Here is a 24276-nt window from a genome sequence, read left to right as displayed (position 1 = left end):
CCCTGCTCATCCAAGCTTACCCCCTGAAACCCCCTTCGTATGTTGCAAACAGTCATATTTTTAAAAAATGTGTGTAACGTCTGTGTGCAGTAACAGTAGAGCCACAGATGGCTTACATGGCTGTGCCTGCAGTGGCCAGGAAAATTAATAAATGGTTCCACGGAGGTGGATTGTGACATTGTTACATAGTTACATAAATTTGGGTTGAAAAAAGACATTTCCATCCATCCATTTCAACCAGAAAGTAAAGCACAACACCAGACTGCTCCCTCACATATCCCTGTTGATCCAGAGGAAGGTGTAAAACCCTTACAAGGCATGGTCCAATTAGCCCCAAAAGGGAAAAAAATCCTTCCCGACTCCAGATGGCAAACAGATAAAATCCCTGGATCAAAAGATAATGCGTAAGGTGAAGTCCTTCACAATCGGTGGTCCTTAACAATAGCATTATACAACTTCAGAGCTGCACTGTGGACTCTTCAGTGGAAATGAAAAGGCTTGGTTCAAAAAAACAGTGGACCAAGCTGAAGAGGGCATGGTACCCCCTCTGTGATCCATTGATGTGCTCTGTCTGTGGAACAGAAGTGCACCATATATCTGATAAATGGAACTGTATCCACTGTCCTTAGAAATCATGCAAGCTAGAAATATCTGTTGCAGTATTGCTACGGACAAATTCAGATGTGACAGAGGGACTTTGGAAACCCAAGGGAAGGCATGGGGTGCATTCTGCTTGTCTGTTAGCCTGTTTCTGTCCAGCCTGGAAAACGGTGTGGAAGAGGTCCTAGTGTGAACCAGCCATCACTCTGTCACCAGGTTCTCTTTTTCTCTTGTGGAGAGTGTGCTCTATTTATGTATGTATTGAGGGAGAGGGTTCTAAGCATTTTAAATTCAAATTAGAAAAGAACAAAAACTGGCACTAAATGCGGCAGGGATGGATGCCAGGTCACACTGGGCTTACCTGCAGCGTGCTCCCAAGCAGTGCAAAGTCCAAGTCAATCAAGGAGGAGAGAAGGGCACTGCTGCATGAAAATACCCTTTATTGTGACCGGGTCGACACACAGGTTACAGCAGTGGGGGGAGGAAAGTTGTCTTAGACAACTTTCCTCCCCCCACTGCTGTAACCTGTGTGTCGACCCGGTCACAATAAAGGGTATTTTCATGCAGCAGTGCCCTTCTCTCCTCCTTGATTGACTTGTTCTAAGCATTTTACAAGTTTAGAGGAAAATTATGGCTGGTAGTTTTCTTGAACTGGAAGAGATGTTGGATCACCCTCGCAGTGTGAGCACATTTGTTCTGAGTGGAGAGAATGTAAATTTGTACACAATCACACAGCCTGCTGCTACAGCCACGCTGGGGTTAAAAGATACGAGTGCAAAGCCTGGCTCCCCTCCCTAGCGCTGGCAGATTATATATGACAGGTTTTATAATTGCAAGTTGGCAGCTTATCGCCAATTCCAGAATGTAATAAAAATTCAGCTTTGAAATATTAGCTTTCTATATTTTTTCCTAAAGGTTATTCCGCCAAGACAGTGTTGTGTAATGCAGATCAGAGGAGCTGATAGTGTTACCACAGTTTTTAATTTGGGCTTATTCTTACTAAGCAGCGTGATATAGTCTTCCTGTGCTTTCTGGACAGGAAGCCACTCCAGCTGCCATCTCCCTACAAGCGCTAACTGCAGCATCACATCATCAATGCTTTTCTGTCCCATTGACACCAAAGGACACTTAAGCAGCCCTGAGTTATGTTTTTCTTTCCTCCTGAGACAGCTGCACGCACCTTTTACCTGACATGAACCTGTACATACTTTCATCTTTTTTTTTAATACTTTTAGGGATGTGGTTTTAAGGATATGAAGTGCAGCAGTAAGGAAAGAGAATTCCATGTTGCAACATTTAAAGATAGACTATAAAGTGATCAATACAGTGTTTGGACCCATTCCAGGAAAGTGTCGCAACAGTCACAGTACTGACAAGTCTCTGGCAAGAGTCCTGCCCCGCATGATATGGATTGCTCTGGGCTGGGTCACTGGATACATGACTCTACTGTATTTCACATTTTGGCTCTGTTTGTCTGAAGTGTTTTGGTGGGAGGTCCACAAATTGCTGACATATGAAAAGTATCATTGAAAGGGAAATGTGTACCTGTCTGCCTTTCACAGTCTGTGTACACAGCACAGTCGTGATTTCCACCAGTATCCACTATTTAAGATGTCTTGGTAGTTAAAGCAGAACTCCAGACAGGCAGAAAAATATCCTCTTTAGGTAAATGTATAAGTATGTTACGGTTCTCATACTTCTAACGATGATGGGCAGAGCGACCATGACACATCTCTCTCTGATCAAATCTGATCTAGAGAGTGTTGGCTGCCCATACACCACAGGCCGATTCCCAATAAATTTCAGCATGAGATCTATTAGGAATTGGCCTAGTGAGTCCGCCACCTGACCTGCTTTGCAAATAACTGCTTCTAGTCCATATGTATAAGGTGGACTGGATTGTTTGATTCTCAGGATATACATACAGCACTGGATGTAACTGGGCTAGTGAACAGTGCAGCAGTTGAGGTCACAATTAGATTTGCATTTTGTGGCTTGCTTTGAACTAACACCAGGTATGTCAAACCGGTCCTACGAGGGCCGAGATCCTCACACATTTTTTATACAGCTCAAATGATTTGATGGGTCTGAATCAGGAAAGGTGTGGTCAATCAGGTAGAACACATTCCTCTCTTTCTCAGTCCATCCTAAACACTGGCATGGACCTAGCCCTCCAGGCCTGGAGTTCGACACATGTGACTAACACTATTGTTGCCCTTGATGTTTATTGCAGCTACTGCAATCTATACTTAATCTGTGCATCTATTCAGCCTACCTTGCATAACGTGTTTATAGTGTACAGTAGAACCCCTTTATAGTAAACGTCATGAGTCAGACCTACAGTGATGCCCCATGACATCAGATTACCTAAATGACTGTCAGATGTGACATCTCATCATGCTTTATTCTGGCAGCCACATTTTTTTTTTTTCACTGCAGAGTTTCTTTAAAGAAAGGGACATTCAAGTATACACCAGTAATGTTGAAACCAGCAGTTACTAACATACATACTAATGTAGTAATGATTATTAGGCTATCGGTGAGTAATGCATTTGCTAAATGTTTTTCTGTTCCATGTGATAGTATATGTTACATCTATAGCTTCTGACCCTCCCGTCTGCCATTTACCTTAGGACACTGTACTCGCTGAGCTGCTACAGATCTCTAAGGAGAATATAGTCACCTACCATGAGCATGACTCTCTTCTGGACCACAAGGAGGCAGAAGAATTAACTGAGGAAGAGAGAAAGGCAGCATGGGATGAATATGAAGCTGAAAAGAAGGTCGGTGTCAATCCTTAAATTTGCAGTCAAACCATTTGCATTAAAAATGTTCCCAAATCCTAAAGGGGTTATATGAGAAAGATGTGCAGACATTTCTGCAACATGGACAAATCCCAGGAGAAAGGACTGATTAAATATTAGAGCTGATCCCCCAACTTTTCCCATCAACAGTAAGAAAAGTGGAGTCTGGCTTTGAAGTGCACCAGAGCGGTCGTGAAAAAATTTGATACTCAACCGCGGGTTCCTCCAGCAACATAAACACTTCTGAGTCCCACGCCATCTGCTGTTCAGCTGCAATCAGCCCCAGTAAGAGTAGGTTCACACTTGCTCTAAAAACGTATCTGTGGCTCTGGTTTTTAGCCCAGATCAAAACCAAAGCCACGGATACCATTGTTAAAAATAGCAGCCACCTTGACTTTACACGATCCGTCTGCGTTCGGGGGATCTGTTTTAAAAACCTGAATGGAAGGTCCGGATTTGAAACATTTTCTCGGACCCAGGATACACGAAGGGGTATACAGAATCGATAAGAAAACTGAACCCCCCCGTTTCTGTGTCCCAACCTGTGGGTGGGGAGGGGGCTGCCATGCTGGAAGGGGTAGCAACCAGGACGGGGGTGACAGCGGGCGTCGGGGAGGGGGGTCATCCGCCCTACCTGGGTCCCCCATCCCTGCTCCCCCTCTAGCTATTTGTGCAAAAAGTTGTTAAAATGTTAAGGCAGCGAGCGGGGAAGTGTACCTTCTCTTCTTACTTCCTCTGCTCGCCGTGTGACTTCCTGCAATGCCGCCCTTCAAAGTATTAAGGCCGGCATTGCAGGAACTCAAGCGGCGAGAGGTGGATTGCAAGGAGGAAGGTAAGCTTCCCTGCTCACTGCCTTAACATTTTAATAACTTTTTACATATGCCCATCCATTATTTTGAGTTTTTCTTTTCAGTCCAGGTTCTCATTAAGCCAAAATGTATTTTCATGGATGCATGCCAAACTAGTAATAAAATATGGCATATATGGACCAAATAATTTATTTTTATATAACTGTGGGACTTGTCATGTGAAAAATGCGTATTTTCTCCGTCTAATTTTTTTCCTGAGTGTATGAAATAATTGTTTTTGAAAAAAAAATATTACTCAGAAAAAGCCTAGATTGTACTGAAAAAATAGATAAAATATCTATCTCAAGATGGTATAAGTAATTAAAAAAGTTACTGCTGTGTCATAGCGACACAGTGAAAGTGTAAAAAATGTCAGGAGCCTCAAGGGATAAAAATTTTGGACCGCGAACCAGTTAAAATCCCTTTATGGCTGGAAATACCAAATCTAAGAGCAGGGACTCAATAAAAAGTCCAGTAGTTCAAGATTTGTCTCTATGGGAACTGAGTAACATTGAAAAACTATCCTACATTAAACTTTAAACGTACACGTTTAACCGACAAAATAAGACTGCGATATGAGAAAGACCTATTTAGATTCGGACTCTAGACACATTTTATCTCACCAGTTTTTCTCTTCATGTTCATTTAAATAATTTTATTGTTCTGCCTAAAACTAATAACTTTATTTTTTGCTAATAAATGTAACTGAAAAGTATGCAGATTTGTTTATTCATTTTGATGCTCAATACTGCTTCTGCTTTTATTGTTGTAAAATGAAAAACTTTACTTTTCTGTATAATTTTTCTTTTATAGGGGTTGACAAATCGCTTCAACATGGGAGCTGTCCCTGGGGTTAATTTTGCCCAAATTAATTTTACCTCAGCTCAATCTCCATATTTGCCTCTAAACTTAGGAGCATTGTCTTCACTGACCAATCAGCAACTTGAAGTAAGTAATTAAAACTCAGTAACTCAATGCATGTGGAGCTGAAGTTACAACATGTAAAGTCACTCTGAAAGTTAACATTTAAAACTGTAAAGCATAGCAGTGCCTCTGTGCTGTAAGTGATATACCTTAGGGCTGGTTCACACGGACCTTCGCCCGGCTTCCAGCAGCATCTCAGCGGCAGCACGTTCGGGCTTTCGCCGGCTTTCCGCCGCAATTGGCATTTTCGCCCTCACAGGTGGACACTAGCCACAGCGGTTAACCAACCCAGGACATGTAGCGCCCAGGGTCGCCTCAAATGACAGAGCGAATCAGGATCGGAACGCCACGTTCGCGCAAACACAGGTAAAAACCCAGCACGAACTATCCCATTCACTTAAATGGGAGCGTTTGACAAGTCCCGAATAGTCAACGCGGTCCGGACGGCCGTGTGATCCAGCCCTAAAGGTGCATAGTGACTGCACAACGCTGTGGCCGATTATTTCTGATTGCCTTGGTAATTGATTGGTTGTGCCCCAGTGGGCCAAATTCACACTACATCAGAATAGATCAATCAGTGTTTCAGATTGATCCCATCAATCGGATTTGGTAGTGGGAATTCTGCTTTTAATGGGCACGACAGTTCGGAAACGATCAATCGGCTGCGTTATTGTACCATTAATAGGCACCTTTACATCTTGCTATCAGACAGTTTATGGTACCTTTTTTTTAACATGCATGTCACCAAACTAATTATCTAGTAGATGCAAGCACTGTGAGGTTGCTGTATACTGATAATATACTGGTGTATGTGCATGCTTTAAGGGAATAATAGGCTGGAGCTAAATTAGTGTTTGTTTTTTTTCCTTTAAAGCTTACCCTTATGCAGGTTTACTGTCTGATCGATTATTTCCAACATGTCCGATTTGATTTCCGACTGTTTTCCATTCACTTCTATCGGAAAACGATCGTAAATCAAATCTGACATGTTGGAAATAATCGATCTGACAGTAAATCTGCCAGAAAATCTCAGTGTGTACCTAGCATAAAAAGATCGTTAGGGCAACAGTTCTGTGAACGAGTGCTGTGTACGATATAGCTGACCAGTATGTGCTGTGCTGTTCTATTAAGATAGGTGGAAAGATGAGCAGGTATGGTGCAGGAGTCAAAAGAGCACAATCTTGTCAGTTAGCAGATTAGTAAAAAGTGTGTGTGTGTGACCATTCTCACACCCAAGGTTTATCCAGTGTGCATGAGGCTTCACATTTTTCCCAATATATTGTGCTTTGGCAGTCAACTTAATGCCTTACACCATTTAAATGTGTTCTCTTTCAAGGATCTTATAAATCAAGGCCGAGAGAAGGTGGTTGAAGCTACAAATAGCATTGCATCTGCAAGAATTCACCCTGTGGAAGAACTTTCTGCAGCACTGGTAAGTGTCCAAGGATTCTATACTCTCTATTACAGTATAAGACTACAAACCTGACAGTGTTGGCTCTGCCTTCATTTACAGGACCACTGCATATGTATGTATGGGTTCTATTAACGTCCGTTTTAAAGCGGACCTGAACTCTTACACTGGGACGCAAGGAGAACACAGAGAAATCCACCCTGTGTCTGTTTTTTGAGAACAGCCTGTCTAATTCTGCCTTCTCAGCAAGTAATGAGCTAGTGTAATTTGACCTTTCAGCTCTCTGCCTAATTCTGTGCTAATATATAATTACAAGTGTTTAACCCTTTCTGTACTCCCAGCAAACCAGGAAGTCACTTCACTGCAGAATTTCAGTAGGAGTTCTGTAAGCTGTGACAAGGAATGTTTTTCTTTAAAGGTAAAAAGTGAAGGTGTAGTGGGTATGGGGGCATAATCAAATACCGCACCTCTCGTTCCCCCTCCGTCACTTGCCGTTCTCATCCGCTCAGTCCTGTTCAACTCAGCGACTTAGGCGACTCCAAACTCGGGCATATTGCGCAGGATGTCCGTTCTGTTCCCCTGTGGCCAAGCAGTGATATCACAGGACAGGAGCGCATCCTGGAGTGCACACTGATTGGAGATGCATGGGAGTGAGCGCCCTCCTTTCCTGTGACATCATTGCACAGCAACAGGGGAGCAGAACGGACATACTGCACATGCTCAGTTTGTTTGGGTTTGAAGTCGCCAATGATAACGGGACTGAGCGGAGGAAAACGGCGAGTGTCTGAGGGGAACGGGAGGCGAGGTAAGTATTTGATTATGCCCCCCTACCCACTACACCTTCACTCTTTACCAGAGCCTTTTGGCTCTGGTATCCTGTAAAGATTATTATGCTGTTACTTATCTTTTACAGCCGAGAGGAAGTTCTGAGTTCAGGACTGCTTTAAGTGTTTTATGTTGAAAAAAATAAAAGTGAGATGTTCTCTTTGGAAAAACTAGTAGTGTTTCTTTAGCATTTAATCTTTTTATTTGGATTTTAAACGATTGTTAGTCCAGGAGCTTTGTGGACGAGATTTGTACTTGGTAACATTGCAAGTCCGTTCCACTTAAAGGGAACCCGAGGTGAGGAGGATATGGTGGTTGACATGTTTACTTCCTTTTAAATAATGTGCATTGCATGGCTATCCTGCTGATTCTCTACCTCTAATACCTGAAAGGACATCTCTAGCGAGAGGGATATGGAGGCTGCCATATTTACTTCCTTTTAAGCAACACCAGTTGCCTGGCAGTCCTGCTGATCCTCTGCCTCTAATACTTTTTAGCCATAGACCCTGAACAAGCATGTGAAGATCGGATATTTCTGACATTGTCAGATCTGACAAGATTATCTGCATGCTTGTTTCTGGTGTTATTCAGACACTACTGCAGCCGAATAGATCAGCAGGACTGACAGGCAATTGGTACTGCTTAAAAGGAAATAAATGGGGCAGCCTCCATATACCTCTCACTATAGTTGTCTTTTCAGCCATAGACCCTGAACAAGCATGTAGATCAGATGTCTATGACAAACCTGACAAGATTAGCTGCATGCTTGTTTAGGGTTTGTGATTTAGACCGTACTGACCAGAAAGATCAGCAGGACTACCAGGCAACTGGTATTGTTACAAGGAAATGTATATGGCAGCTTCCATAGGTTTCAGACCTTGGGTTCCTTTTAAATGACTGCTAGTGTGATATAGATGTTAGCAACTACATTGGCAGCAGAACTTGCTGCTAAATATTAGTAGCTCCTACAAAACCGCATGCATCCTGATTAGCCTGTTTCCAATCTGCATAGAGTTTGCATTAACTGTAATTTTGTAATCTAGACACTTTTTTTAAAATATTATGCTTTATTGATCATCTTAATTTCTACTTCTCAGAAGAAGGAATTTCCAAGCTTGACAGAATCCCAAGTTCAAACGTTGGCACTTAGTAAGCAGTCAAGCCAAGAGCTGGAAATCAAGAGACGTGAGGCCGTTTATAATGATGTTCTGGCCAAGCAACAGATGGTAATTCTTGTTTCTGTATATCAAATGTAGATAACATTGACATGAGCTTGCCTGGTGTTCATGTAAGGATAGCAAAACAATCCCATATTTATAATTGCTTATTACCTTTCTTTTTGGCACAGTTGACATGTTTGGTATGGCAGATGTACACTTATTAATGCATTCTAGTTATACTGATTATTACAATGAGTCCGCAGTAAAGCTACGCATGATCAAAATTGGCTGAGGCAGCCGTTAACAGCTGCCTCAGCTGATAATCTGGCATGTGTACAGTAACCTTTGACTAGTGCTCCACAACGATCCGTAGGGTGGACTAATTAAGCGACGGCCAACTTCACTGTGCACGGCGCTCCCCCACACGCTGCGTGACTTCACGTACGTGCTGCTCTGTCGTCCCTCTGTCCCCCACATAGCAACAGACTGCATTGTTTGCTATACAGCTGACTTTGGGTCTGTACCGGTTTGCCAACTGATGTCTCACAAGGAGATCGGGTCCAGATCCAGACGGGCGACCTCTCTCAGGTGTATACGCACCTTAATAGGTAGCTTATCCCAGCCATCCTTTCCCTTTGTATTCAAGGGCTGTAGGCACTTTCAAACCCTTTTCCACTTAAAGTGACACTGAAGCGGAAAAAAACCCCTCATGTTATAATGAATTGGTTGTGTAGTACGGATAATTCGTGGAAAATAAGTAGCAAAGATAATAGTGTCTTTTTTTATTTCCAGGTATATAGCATTTTTATAACATTGCATCATTCTCTAATAATTGCAGTTTCCACAATGCACTCAGCATTTTAAATGATTTCACAGAGCAGGCTACTGACCCTTTGAACTTTTCTCTGCAGAAAAAAAACATAAATAAAGAAGAAACCATGAGAGACAGTTGAGATAAGTGCTTCAAAAGACAGTGATGTCCACGACTTAAGACTATAAAGTCGCAGAGCTCACAGAAGCTCTTTTGCATAGATAACTGAAGTAAAACTCTTCCTGTACTGGAAACAATATGAGACTCACATCTGTGCTAATGATGGTTTATTTCTTAGCAGTACTACACATACAAATCATTATATCATAAGTTTATTTTCACTTCAGATTCCCTTTATTGATAATCAGAGGATTTAAAAACATTTTCCAATACCCCTCTCACTGCTGGTGTATGCTTGGTTGTGCTTAACATACAGGGAGTCCTGCAGATTTTTTGGCTCCAGTGCAGTCCCATCATTTGTACACATCTGGCCTCTCTCTAAAGTCTACAGCCCAATGATTTGTTAATCATGTGCGTAAGTGCACAGTAGAAAGCAGATATTCAGACCTAGTGGGAATTAGCCCAAAAGGTAGAAATCTAAGTGTACCCCCTATTCCACACTGGGAAAGTGGAAATATATTTGATATTGAGGAGCAACAGGGTTTCTAGTGCATCTAAGAAGCCAGTGTTGGGTAGAAACCACAAGGACAGCCCATACCAGAAATATCCAACATTGGAATTGGGATGGTTTAGACCTAATAATGGCCAAACACACATTTAATCTTTACTCTTCTAGGTTTTGCTTTGCTTGAGAATGTGTTGTCTTCATATGTACAGGGCTTGCATTTCAAGGGCACTTGCCACATGAGCTGTTAAATGTCCGTACCAAAAAATACATTACCCTTCCTGCGGAATCCCTTTGAATTCTTCATGTGAGTGTTTCCCTGCAGAGTTATTTCCAGCAACAGGCTTCACACAATTAAAAATCATTCCAGTCACTGGGATTGAAGTTATTTGGGGGCACGCATTTCTCAGGAATGTTCTGGCCTCGCAAGTTTCTGATACTCAGCCGCATTCCTGCCTAAAATTGTTTTCCACCATTAAGCTTTTTCTGGCCACTGCCATTTGTTGGCGGTTCTGAATGCCGTGTGCGGTGTTACCCTGTACTGACCACATACAAAAAAAAAAAAAATCCATTTAGTAGCAACACTGTGACCAATGAGAGCTTTCTTTTCCTTTTGCTGTGAAGATCAGCCAGCTTTCGTTTGTCTTGCGTTACAACAGTTAAATCTTGGACACGACAGAACAGCATGGCCCTGTCAACTGAGGCTGTGCGCTTACAGTAATTGTCCATTGGATACCAGCCTATTAGGGATGGTGATAAGTTTAATGGTTTTCCCATCTGGTGGGCTGTCCCTTACTAATTGATTTCATAGCAGAAAGTATTTTCCCTTCCGCTGGTCACTTGAGACAAAAACACCATGTTCTCTGTTTCACTATGGTCCTTAATGTCTCTTTTGGTTATGCTTTATTCTGTTCTTTTTTGTAGTCCAAGTTTAGTTTACCCAAAGTTTTTTTTTTTTTTCTGGATCATATTCAACTCTGTTAAAGAGGAACTGTAACGACAAAACGGCCCCTGGGGGGTACTCACCTCGGGTGGGGGAAGCCTCCGGATCCTAATGAGGCTTCCCACGCCGTCCTCCATCCGTCAGGGGTCTCGCTGCAGCCCTCCGTGCAGCGGTGATGTAATGTTTACCTTCCTGGCTCCTGCGCAGGCGCTCTGACGGCTGTCGGCGACGAAGTAGGAGGAAATACCCGAACGCCGTCGGGTCTGCTCTACTGCGCAGGCGCAAGTTTCCGGCGCCTGCGCAGTAGAGCGGACCCGACGGAGATCGGGTATTTCCGTCTATTTCCGTGCCGAAAGTCACCACAGCGCCCCCGCTGGAGCCAGCAAAGGTAAATATAGAACTGACAGTCGGCACAGTCGCCGGCTGTTCGGAGGGCTGCGGCGAGACCCCCGTGGGACAGAGGACGGCGTGGGAAGCCTCATTAGGATCCGGAGGCTTCCCCCACCCGAGGTGAGTACCCCCCAGGGGATCTTTTTGATGTTACAGTGTCTCTTTAAGTTATTGTATGTTTCAAACATGTTCTTTAAACTGTTCTCCGGTTTGAGATTTAAGCAAAGTGCATCCTTCTGTTGAGAAAGCAGCACTTGTCCCGGCAAGCCCTGCCGGCTGAATATTTCTGACTGCTCAAGCATGTTATGGGCAAAAGGTTGATCAGCCATGCTTTTAAAACAGGACCGTAAAATTGTGACAATGACATGCAAATAATTCCAGCTTGCATGCAAATTATATGCAGCTTTGAACTGGGCCAGACACATGCACGGTTTTCTGATTTGGATTGGCCACCTGCATGCAAGCTAGAATTAATAGCATCTCATCGACCATCTCTTTTGTCTTATGCAATATAGTTATGATGCTTTGTCTTTCTAAATGTTTTTCATTGAAATTGTGGTTTGTTTAGTTGAAATGTTTAATGAAGTGTAATTTCTCAGTGCAACAGTTGGAGTATAACATGATACAGCATATATTTAATTTTTGGTGGTACTTGAGGACAGGGTTGGGAAGCCCTGTCCTAAGGTGTTCTTGTATCATCCCTCCCCACCCTGCTCTTTACTCAGTAAGCATCTGATATTGCATATACCAAAACCTCTCAATTGGTATTTGCACTTGACACCAATTTACAGCGCATCATCATAGCAATTGGGCAATCGGGCGCTGAATGTAATTGCCCAGAGAGAAGTTTCTGCTAGATCAGGCAATAAAATGGGCAAGTAGGTTTTAAAGCTGGCTCTTGTTAGGAGTAGGAACAGCTATATGTATATATTTAATAGGGTACTGTCCTTTTTAAAGTGAAGGATCGAAAAAACACAGTTCTCTTGAATGGTAATCCACCTTGCCCACATAGACCTTAATAGCTTTACGGAAAAGGACTTAGGTACAAAAAGACGAGGAACTAGAATACTGTAGTATCAAAATTTTGTAAAAAAACTTTAACACATGTTGCAAAAACATTAAAAAGAGTTTCTTCAATTCCACTTCACTGGTTTCCATGCAATAAATGGTACATCAAAATACATCCAGAGAGCTGAATCTGATGGAACTGATAAGAATTGTATTCTAGCTTCCCTTAGTTATAACCTTAAATGAGCATTGTGTCCTTAGAGGCTCTTGTCAGGAGTAGGTACAGGACTAGTTTCTGGGATGTTTTTGTTTCTTTATTTATTATTTCTTCCAAGTTGCTTTAAATTCCGTGTCACTTTTAGGCACATGCAGACCATTTGGTTGTGTGAAATGTCACTTATGGGACATAACCTACAGTATAAACATGAGGTTCTGGCTTCTTTCTACACTGTCCAAGCTGAAAGGCAACTTTCCCTGAAGTCCGACTTCAAAGAACACATGAAGCTAATGTAGAAAAAAAAACAGGCCACTGGGTGTTATGGTGCAAGCAGTATCTCTGTCCTTCCATAACCACACTAATGGCTTGTGATTGGACAAATATCATCCAGGGGGGAGGAGGCAGACTATAGCACACAACCAGACATTTGACAGCAACCGTGCCTCTTCTTTCTTTCTCCTTAGGTTTAATATCCCTTTAAAATGATCCTATGATGATTTTCATTAGTAGTATTTGTTTACTTCGCTATCTGTACTTATATTAATATGCAAGAGCCAGTTTTTATCCAGTCGGGACCTGGGGACTTTAGTGTACCTTCACTAATAAAGAATTACAGCCATAAAACACTTTCCTTGCAGAAAATGGCTTCTGAGAGCAGGAACAAGCTAAAAAAGGGCCAGTAGTTCATATATTTTAGCTCTGGCATAATTCAATGAATGTGTCATTGAGCAGAGACGATGAAACTGTCAAAACTCAAAAAGTACATTTAATAATAAAATAAAACTGTGGGATATCTACAAAAAAGGAATTTTTTTTTTTTTTACAATTGTTAATCTCATCATCTCTCTTATTTTCTCCTTGGTATTCCTTTAAAGCAGAATGCATTGAATTGAACACTGAAGGTAGAGCTCTTCCTTTCCTATTGACTTTAGTTTATTCTGTCAAATTCTACTGCCCATCCCTATTAGCCAACAGTTTTGGCAAACCATTTTGCACTAGGATGAAACCATTCAATGGCAAACTTAGAAAAGAAAATGAAAGCATAATCTTTCAGTATACCGTTATAGCTTCTTCAGACCTGCATCATGTGTACAAGGCTTGAAGTGGGTATTACTTTGTACTAAAATCTTACTCTTTGTATCATTCAAAGGTGGCCAAGAAATTATATCGTAATTCAAACTTTCTGCATTTGGTAGTAGTCTCATGATAGTAAATCAGTACCATCAATCACTATTTATGTCCCTTACTCTTTCCAAATACTTTGTTTTATGAATTTGAGTATTTAGTTACAGTCTGCAAACTATACCTTGATCCCGGTTAACACCAGTCTGATGCAATGTGGTCTCTAAACACTTTTGGACAGCTATTGGCTGTCATTAGCAGAAGTGCAGTGGCTGGGGAATTTAATTTTATTTTTTTTTTTAAAAAAAACCTCTAGTCACACGATACATGCAGGATGCTGAAAACCGTTACACATGATATAAAAATGTTCAGTGCTTCAGCTTAATATGTGTTTGCAATGATTCTCACATCCTGCTCAGTCCACTGTGTACAGAGCACCACGGATTCCCAGGACTCTCTGCACATAAATAGCTTCAATCAACTCCATTGATGTGAATGGGGATTTATGTACATTCATTTCCGTTTGTCATAGGGCTTGCCACTTTTATTAACCACTGTGCGACCGCCTAAAGCAGCATGGCGGCCACAGAGTGGCTCTCTCATTACTCCAATTGCAGGGAGCTTGCGCCCATTCTAGCGCGAGCTCCCGTAAATAAACATTGCAGGGATCCGTGATGAGTGCCAGCCCGTGATCAGTGTAAAGAAGTGTAAAAAAACAAACATGGAGTACATAATACAGTAGAATCTCATTATAATAAACTCTGATTTAGTAAACTTCTGGCTATAGTAAACTCTGACCCCAGGTCCCAATAATGCACCTGTATGAATATACAATGCATGACAAATCCTGATATAGTAAACTTCTGGTACAGTAAACTACTTGGCCTGGTCCCTAGGAGTTTACTACAAAGGGATTCTACTGTACAGACAATGGCATACAAAAAATATAGATATTGGTACTTAAAGAGGAACTCCAGTGAAAATAATTGAATAAAAAAAGTGCTTCATTTTCACAATAATTATGTATAAATGATTTAGTCAGTGTTTGCTCATTGTAAAATCTTTCCTCTCCCAGATTCACATTCTGACATGTATTACATGGTGACATTGTTACTGTGGGCAAGTTATGTAGCTGTTTCTAGCTGCTCTGGCTGTTACAGACAGCTTTAAACAGCCATTTCCTGTCTGTGAACATTGTTACATTGTGGCAGTTTGCCCAGAGTACCGCGGTATTCAGAGCCTCTTGTGGGAGGGGTTTCAGCACAATATTAGTCACACAGCACCCCCTGATGGTCTGTTTGTGAAAATCATTCTATTTCTCATGTAAAAGGGGGTATCAGCTACTGATTGGGATAAAGTTCAATTCTTGGTTGGAGTTTCTCTTTAATACAGGATTGGTAGACATAGTAATTACAGTGACAAATGGCACATGATCATCAAAATACACAGCAGATTCCAAGACACAAAAGGGGCAGAGAACCCTGCTGTTGCGATCTTCTAATGTAAAGGAATAGAGGGCAGACAAGAAGTGGGGTGGGGCTTGAACAGTGTAAGTGGGAATATTCCGCATTGCACTAGATTTCTGCTCACCACAGTTTTTGCAAATTCAGCCCATTGTATTAGGCAGTCATTACTTTGCAGAGTAACCTTATTTAATTTGCATTCTAGTGTTGGTTTTTTAGACTTATCGTCCTAGACCAGGGACTATATATGTGTGATGTACATTCTGTTTCAGACCAGGGCTTGGAGTAAAACATAAAGCAATAAGATATTGATGCAAACAAACTTTTACTGTATCTGATGTGTGGAAGACCTTTCATTCTTTATTCTTTCTCCTCAGTTAATTACCTGTGTGCAGCGAATATTGATGGGCAGAAGATTACAACAACAATACAACCAGCAGCAGCAGCAACAGCAGTTAGTTTTTCAGCAGCAAGCAGCACAGCAAGCCGCTCTCAACCGCCTGATAATGCAGAAGCCCCCCAACCTTATTGTTAACCCATCTAACTTTCAACAAATTGATATGCGAGGAATGTACCAAGCCAATATGCAGGGCCTTTCCATGCAAAGACCACCACCTCCCATTAGAGCAAAACCACCTGGACCCTCCCAAGCAAAAAAAATGTGATATTGCACTAGGAGCTTTTTAATTGAAGAACTTTTTTTTTTCTCCTTTTTGTCTATGTATCAGAGGCTTCACATAATGTAAGAAGCCCCAACAGGAAACTGTTTGGGATTGTTCACTATCGAATGCCAAACTGTACCCTCTGTAAGAATTACAGTATGATTGTTTTTTGTTTTAAGTTGAAGAATCTGGAGGGCCATGTGGAACTCCTCTATCACAAGATGCAGAAGAAGCTGTCTTTCAGTGAAAGTGCCCCTTCTGTAACCCTACTCAACCTGTCATCTAGCCACTTAAGAAAACAGCACTGCCACAGCAGATCTTATTCAAAATGTGTACGGTCTTCAGCAGCCAGTGGATTACATCTCTGCTGCACTTGACTTCACATTACTGTATACAATCTAAGGCTAAATCCTGGCTACCAGAAACAATATACTGCTATACCATTGAAGAGTAGTTGTCGGTCTGGGTGCTGTTTTAAAGGGAGTTTCTGTTTTCAGCAAACATATTGGAATCGATTTTTACTTAGGAGTCTTCGTCAGTTGCTCAAAGACCATCTACCAATGAGCTTTTGGGAGTGGAATTTGGAATCGCAGGGTTTCTAAGGTCATAGTTCTCTCTTGCTGCCCTTGAGCCACTCTCAAATAGCTACGGTAATTGTTGAGGGTCACAGAGGAGGGACATTAGTGCTCAATTCCCTCTTGGAAAAGGTTAGTAGGAAACCCCCTTTAACTACAGCTTCGGATAACATTAGATTGTGAGCCCCAGTGAGGGACAGTTAACTTAGTAAATGGTTCTATGTACTTTATAAAGCGCTGCAGATAATATGTGAGCGCTAAAAATATATTATAGCAGCAGTAATTTGCATTTCAAAATGGCGAGGAGGAAAATAGTTGCCCATTACTTATAAGAGAACTGCTGACAGTGGATCTGCTAAAGACATGTAATGTAGGACTGCTTTATATTATAAAGCAAGCACATTGTCTGATTTAAACTTTTCTTCTTTAAATCTGTGCATTAACAAAATTCCTAACTTTAGCCTTTGTTCAGTAATGAATCTGTTTCACAACCTTTTGTATTTAAGATTAGAAACCTACATAAAAGCTAAATAAATATAGTTACTTGCCGCTTTATTTCCATGGCCAGTGTAGTTATCTTGTCATCTATCATTCTATGTTTTTAATGTTGCATCCACATCCCTGTGCCTTTGTAAATATTGTTTTCAGCTAATTTTTTTCATAGTGAATAGTTCATTTTTAGGTGTTTACATCATTTTTCTTTGTCTGCCCTTGTACTGGTTTGTGTGTTCCTAAGATTTATTTCAATTTGCACAAAGGTTAATTCCATAATGTGTGACTCCTATATTCCATGACTGCTTTCAGATTGCAACACATGCATCACCACCTGTGGGAATGTTGGGAAATATTTTCATGGCTTTTGATTTGTTTTTGTTTTTGAAATACAGACATGTAAAAAAGACAGACATTTTTGATTTGCCTTGAAATGAGGACCATCATTTTAGTGAAATAATAGTTTGTGAATGTTGACCCTTCTGCTGCTAGTTAAACATTAAAATCTTTTCAGCGTTTGACTAATAGAGCATACAATAACTTTTTTTTTTTTTATATATATCTAGTCTGTGTGAGCATGGGGACCGTTGTGAGATTTTTTTTCTTGGTATTTTTGCAAGTGTAGCATTCAGATTATGATGTGACTACTTTGCACATCATTCATTTTATACCTCACAGAACTCAGCTTGAGTTTGGAGGAAAGAAATAAAAGATCTCAAACACAACTGCATTGCCATTGAAACTCGTTTGTTTGTGTAAGGTACACAGTCAACCATGTGAATCAAGAGTTGTAAAAAAACATGAAGAAATCAAATTAAATGTTCGTGGAAATAAATAGCTCATATGGTTGGCTGTAAACTTTAAGCGGAACCCCCATTTTTTCCTAAATTGTGCTTTAAATTATAGTGGAATTCTCCAGTTCCAATGACAAAACCGCTGCATGGGAAGCCATTCACCCCACTATCTTTCCTAGGGATGAAGCGGTCAGGATCTTCTAAAGCTATGTGTAGTCCTGTCCCATTGGACCAATGTAATACTATGATTGGAAAATACTTCAGAAAAGAACAGAAGATTCCCTTAGCGTAATCCGAACCACCTGGTCATGCATGAGGACAGAGTCTAGGCTTGGGGTGGTGTGGGGGAGGGTGAGGGCACCTTGCCAGATGCCATAAATCCGCACTGGGAGTCCATCTAGCAATGAGATATTCTGTCCTTAGGTGTTTTTCGTAGTTTTTCCCTTTTTCCAGCTTTTTCCTTTGATTGGTTAAATCATGGGATTGAATGACTGTCCATCGTAATGGTTGAAGTGGTGTTGAAACTGAAGTATCTTTTTTATTATTTAGAGCACTGTTTTAAGAGGTTTTTGATGTAAGCACAGTGAAACACAGTAAAAAAAATGGTAGTGCTGTTTAAAATGCAACTTTACCACTAATTTCAGTTGAAGTACAATTCAGTTGTATTTGAAGTAATTCCTTCAAAATATCAATTGGCTCTAACAGTTGTGGTCTGCAGAACAGCTGTGATGACACACACGATTTTTGTAGTTAGAATGTAAATGAATGCCCGTTTTACACAGCTAAGGGTATCAGTTCATTCATATTGCTAAGGCATTTACATTCAAGCATGAAATTAACAACATTACTCTGATTATTACATTTGATATTCATATACAGCACATGTACCACCTCAATGCATCTCACAAGATAATTACATGCTTTGTCTTTGCAAATGTCACAGGGAACGTCATCTGACACCTTTAAAGTGACTCTGTCATACTTAAAGCAAATCTGAACTGAAAATAAGTCTATTAAGCTTTACCAATCTCCTTATAGTGTGTGTTTTTAAGAAATAAGTCCTATGAAGAGCTGAGACAGCCATTTTACAGTCGGATTTTCCTTGTAATGGAGATGGACCTTGAAAAAAAGATACACCTAGTGATCACCCACTCACATCAGCATATCCGGCTCTGCATTGAAGAAAAGATTGGCTTATAGCCATGTGACTGGAAATAAGGCGTGGTCACTAAGACCCACCATCCTTGTTCTGGAGAGGGTGGTTTTAAATCTGGTAAATGGGCAGACACAGTGTTTCATGGGCCATGCCTAATTTCCACCCACCTGGCTATAAGCTAGTTTTAGCATCAATACAGAGCTGGTGAGTGGGGATCTGGCTACATCTCTGTACCACGAAGTAGAGGAGGAAAATATAAAGTGGCAGAACAGAATGCTACAGCCTCATTTTTTCAAAAGAAGCACTGTAGAGAAGATGATGTTACAATATACAATAGAGCTTTTACCCTTAATGACATTGTGTACGGTTTGACTTGATTGCAACCTACAAGCAAGTAAGGGGGAAGCTGCTTAGTGTGAAGTGCGGAAACTGTAGTCTCCCTGTTCTCCCACATGCTGTATAATCATTTGTGGTAAAATCTGGATTTGAATAAAGACCATGAGGACAACTCTTTCTTGTAAGGAGATTTACAAGGCTACTGTATGTTCCCCTTATAAAGCTCATTTTGTTTAAATTTTATCTTGCCCTATATCGTCTGTAGTCTAAGGAATTGAGTCTATCTGTCCAGATCCTTAGAAGACCCTAAGAAGGAGAGTACATGAACTTGACTGTCACCCACACCTGAGCAGTCTTTTTTTGTTTTGTTTTTTCTTCAGGGTGAATCTACCCTTTAAATGTTTTGGTTGATTTTGTATTCTAGGCTAGTCCCTGTACATTCAGAACTTCATTCATGGATTAGGGAAATAATGAAAACTATTCCCTATACTTGCTTGGTTTCTACATTGTCTTTTAAAGAAAAGTTTGATATTCTTTTCTGTAATTGATTAAAAAGAAGATATACTTGCTCCTTGATAGAGGAGCTATTTGCCTTTTCAAAAGTAAGTTTTACTTTAGTCCCAAGATCACTGTTGGACAGACGAGAAGTAAACGGGACTTCTTACTAACAGGACTTTAATTATTACAAGAACTATAGCAAGTTTTGTAAAGAAGATATTCAACTTGGACCAGTCTCAAAAGGTCATCATTAGGCTTTTTAGCTGCACATACTGTTTTCTGTGCATTTATATAGAGCAGAAAGCTTTAACCGAAACAGACTTTCTTTAACGTTAGAAATAAGCGAAAAGGCTCATATTTTATGTTTTAGATGGTTTAATGGGCCACAGCAGCTTAAAGCACAGTTAAAACAAAGTTGCTTGTATTACAGTTTTGCCTGCTAACTTCTTCACATTTTGATGCTGTTACTTTGGATGTAAAGCATTTTTCGGCTTGGTATTTGTGATATTGTACATGTACGTCTCAATTGTATAGTAGTTTCAGACCATTTAATCAGCTTTGGCTGCTGAAATCATACAGCTGTGAAAAGCTTACCTTTTCCTGCTCTTTGATTTCATTATTTAGTATCTGAAGTACTATACAAGTTACTTCTTACATTTTTTTTTCCTTTGTAATATACTGAAGGACTGAAATTGTGTTTTTAATGAGCAAGCATTCAAATCTGGAAATATACTCTTGTGTTTTCACCATTGAAAGTGCTGTTTAGTAGTTGAAACTTAAAAAATATATTTAATATCTCATTTAATAAAGTGACCAAAACTGTTTCCAGCCTTTGAGTTTATATGTGCAAACTAACTTCTCTCCATGTAACTTGATATTGATAGCAGCATTTCTGGTAATGTCTGCCTTTCCAGTGTGGATTTGATGAGTCAACCATTTGCAGAAAGTTGATTTAATTTCTGGCATCTATTACATGTTGTGATGTATCAGCACTTTCAACAATAAGTTACTGCAGTGAACTTAGTAGTGTTGTTTTCTTTAATATAACCACAGATCTGTATCTCGACTCAGTCTAGAAACTCCTACAACAACCTCTTGGAGATCCCTTTCCATTAAAACTGAATGGTTTAGGTCCACATTTCTGAAAATGGTAATGTTGGGCTCATTTCACACCAGGACCCCTGGCCATGATTTCCGATGAGCCCATTCTCACATTTTATGTTCACGTGTTGCTGAAATGGAAAACCCCAAAAGGGGGGTACACTTACACGTAAGCATGAAACAGTGATGCAATGCATCCATAAAATAGACACGGTATTCCTCCCCTAAGGTTTGCCTTGCTGCGAGTCATATTTAGAGTACACACCATGTAAATTTGAAGAAAAGCCAAACTGGGAGAAGTGTATGTGTGGGGGCAGGTGGGTTAAGTGGAGATATATTTGGCTTGTGTGTGTGTTACCCATCTCAACCTCACCAATGCTTGCTTGCAATGTGTGCTACAGAGTACACATTTGAAGCATTTCCATATATGTATAGCTACCTCCAGCAGCAGTCCTTGCATCTCCCTTACAGCTTAAAAAAGTCATCACTAGAGTATTGTATAACTCCAGTGAAGCTCTGGAGCTGACTGCTGCCCAAGGCAGGAGAGATGTGTGTTTTTTTTGTTTTTTTTTAGGGCATAAGTTGGAGGGTTGGCTTCTCCCCAGATGGGCATATTCATGTGTATGTACAGTACTCAGTACAGCAGTGTGCTTTCTCTGTGGAGAGTTCCCTATGCAACAAGTTACAAGCTACTTTAATATTCAGGTGGTGTGATATTCACTGCCGGTGCTTTTGAGGGAATCTCTGCAGGCCCAGAATAGCTTGCAGATAGCTAGCAGGCTACTATGAACACTTAAGGCATCCAAACTATGAATTAACACACGTGGAAGTGTAGTACATAACCAAATAGTGTGAAACAACTGAAAATATGTCATATTCTAGGTTCTTCAAAGTAGCCACCTTTTGCTTCGATTACTGCTTTGCACACTCTTGGCATTCTCTTGATGAGCTTCAAGAGTTAGTCACTGAGATGCTTAGCACTTGTTGGCCCTTTTGCCTTCACTCTGCGGTCCAGCTCACCCCAAACCATCTCGATTGGGTTCAGGCCTGGTGACTGTGGAGGCCATGTCATCTGGCACCCCATCACTCTCCTTCCTGGTCAAATAGCCCTTACACAGCCTGGAGGTGTGTTTGGGGTCATTGTCCTGTTCAAAATAAATGATTGTCCCACTAAACGCAAACCGAATGGAATAGCATGCCGCTGCAAAATGCTGTGGTAGCCATGCTGGTTCATTATGCCTTCAATTTTGAATAAATCCCCAACAGTGTCACCAGCAAAGCATCCCCACACCTCCTCCATGCTTCACGGTGGGAACCAGGCATGTAGAGACCGTCCGTTCACCTTTTCTGCGTCACACAGACACAGTGGTTGGAACCAAAAATCTCAAATTTACTCATTAGACCAAAGCACAGATTTCCACTGGTCTAATGTCCATACCTTGTGTTCTTTAGCCCAAACAAGTCTCGTCTGCTTGTTGCCTGTCCTTAGCAGTGGTTTCCTAGCAGATATTCTACCATGAAGGCCTGATTCACACAGTCTCCTAACAGTTGTTCTAGAGATGTGTCTGCTGCTAGAACTCTGTGAGGCATTGACCTGGTCTGTAATCTGAGCTGCTGTTAACCTACGATTTCTGCGGCTGGTGACTCGGATGAACTTATCCTCTGCAGCAGAGGTGACTCATGGTCTTCCTTTCCTGGGGTGGTCCGCATGTGAGCCAGTTACTTTGTAGCGTTTCATGGTTTTTGAGACTGCACTTGGGGACACTTTCAAAGTTTTCCCAATTTTTCAGGACCGATTAACCTTCATTTCTTATGATGGCCACTTGTTTCTCTTTACTTAGCTGCTTTTTTCTTGCCATAATACGAATTCTAACGGTCTATTCAGTAGGACTATCAGCTGTGTATCCACCTGACTTCTCCACAACGCAACTGATGGTCCCAACCCCATTTATAAGGCAAGAAATCCCACTTATTAAACCTGGCAGGGCACACCTGTGAAGTGAAAACCATTTCAGGTGACTACCTCTTGAAGCTCATCAAGAGAATGCCAAGTAGAGAGCCATAAAAAGAAGGCCAAGACACAAAAGCAACTCCAGCTAGAAAGCAAACTTGCCCGTCTCAAAATGACACGCTCACCACCCATCCCTTTACACTCTAAAACAAATAGAAGACACCACTAAACAAATTAATATACTCCTTTCTAATAGGACAGAAAAAGCCATTCGTTGGACCAAATCAAAATGCTACACGCAACACAATAAACCCAACTCCTGGCTAGCAAGAAAACTACGTGACATACAAAACACCAACAAAATATTCCAAATTAAAACGCAGCAAGGAACAACCACCTCCGACCCCTCAAAATCCATCAAGCCTTTGCTGAATATTACAAATCCCTCTATTCTGCAACCCAACACAATAAGGCCCTCCCGGCTATAGGCGATTTCTTACGCACAGTGCGCACCCCATGCCTCAGACCAGAAAAATCGGCAGCCTTAAAGTGGATCCGAGACGAACTTTTGCCTTCTTCATTTATGAGCCCCTTGCATCCAGTTAATTGTGCATTCTTCGTTCTGATGTTTTTTTTAATTATTAATTATGCCTAATTTCACTTTAAAGTAGTAAGCCACGCCCCCCTTCTCCCAACGCCGCGGCGTTAGTTCCCATGCAGCTTTGAATCATGGGAACAAACTGTGGCGAGGAGGAGGCTTTTTGTGAAGGGGGCGGCTTAGGAGGAGGCATGGGCGTTCCAGGCAGGGGCTGCTGTAGCATGAGCAGCACAGTGGCGTATACGAGAAGTGACACCCGGGCTGAAATGACAGTAGTGAGGACGCACTCACCATGGCCCCCCTCCTGTGCCTGTGTCAGCGCAGCGTGTAATAGTCTATCAGCTCTGCTACTCCTAGATGTTTCCTCCGTGTTGAATCAGCGCGCAGGCAGAAATGATAGTACACTATCCATCCAGCAGCAGGGAGAGAAGGCAGAGAGCAGCCGGCTGCTGGATGGATAGTGTACTATTATTTCTGCCTGCGCGCTGATCCAACACGGAGGAAATATCCAGGAGTAGCAGAGCTGATAGACTATTACACGCTGCGCTGACACAGGCACAGGAGGGGGGCCATGGGGAGGGAGGGATGGGGAAGAACATCTATAGCAGCGTCGCTGTAGGATCGGATGTCAGGTACTTTAGCTGCAGCCCCTTGACTATCCCTTCAGCGTTTATTGCTCCCCATCCTGACTTCTCACCCCCCCCCCTCTCTGACTGATCCTTTCCTCACCCTCATGCTGCAACCTGTCACACGGGATTTCAGAGGCAAGGAGAGGAGGGGGGAGTGGAGTTATCACAGGCTGAGGCGTGGAGATGCAAATAAGCTTGGCTGTGTAATGATGACAATCATAACATGGCCGCTCTCATTGTATCACAGGCAGAAATAACCATAAACTGTTAAGGCTGTGTGCAGCTAGATATGCTGTGTAAACGATCTAAACTTTAGATTAGATATAAAGACGT

General features: G+C 41.5%; 1 protein-coding gene across 2 annotated transcripts in view; it reads left to right on the top strand.

Moving 5' to 3' along the window:
- The window catches only part of ATRX (ATRX chromatin remodeler), a 201346-nt gene extending 180858 nt beyond the window's left edge, over nucleotides 1–20488 (top strand). For both annotated transcript variants that reach the window (XM_068247594.1, XM_068247593.1), the window contains 5 exons: nucleotides 3234–3383; nucleotides 5066–5200; nucleotides 6513–6608; nucleotides 8510–8638; nucleotides 15529–20488. In XM_068247594.1, the coding sequence (XP_068103695.1) occupies nucleotides 3234–3383; nucleotides 5066–5200; nucleotides 6513–6608; nucleotides 8510–8638; nucleotides 15529–15816 (798 nt within the window). In that variant the 3' untranslated portion in view covers nucleotides 15817–20488. The remainder of the gene's footprint in view (nucleotides 1–3233; nucleotides 3384–5065; nucleotides 5201–6512; nucleotides 6609–8509; nucleotides 8639–15528) is intronic.
- Nucleotides 20489–24276: the final 3788 nt, after the last annotated feature.

The sequence above is a fragment of the Hyperolius riggenbachi genome, chromosome 8, assembly GCF_040937935.1.
Source record: "Hyperolius riggenbachi isolate aHypRig1 chromosome 8, aHypRig1.pri, whole genome shotgun sequence".
NCBI lineage: Eukaryota > Metazoa > Chordata > Amphibia > Anura > Hyperoliidae > Hyperolius > Hyperolius riggenbachi.
The sequence above is the reverse complement of the archived record's forward strand: the minus strand, read 5'-3'. Positions and strand labels throughout refer to the sequence as shown.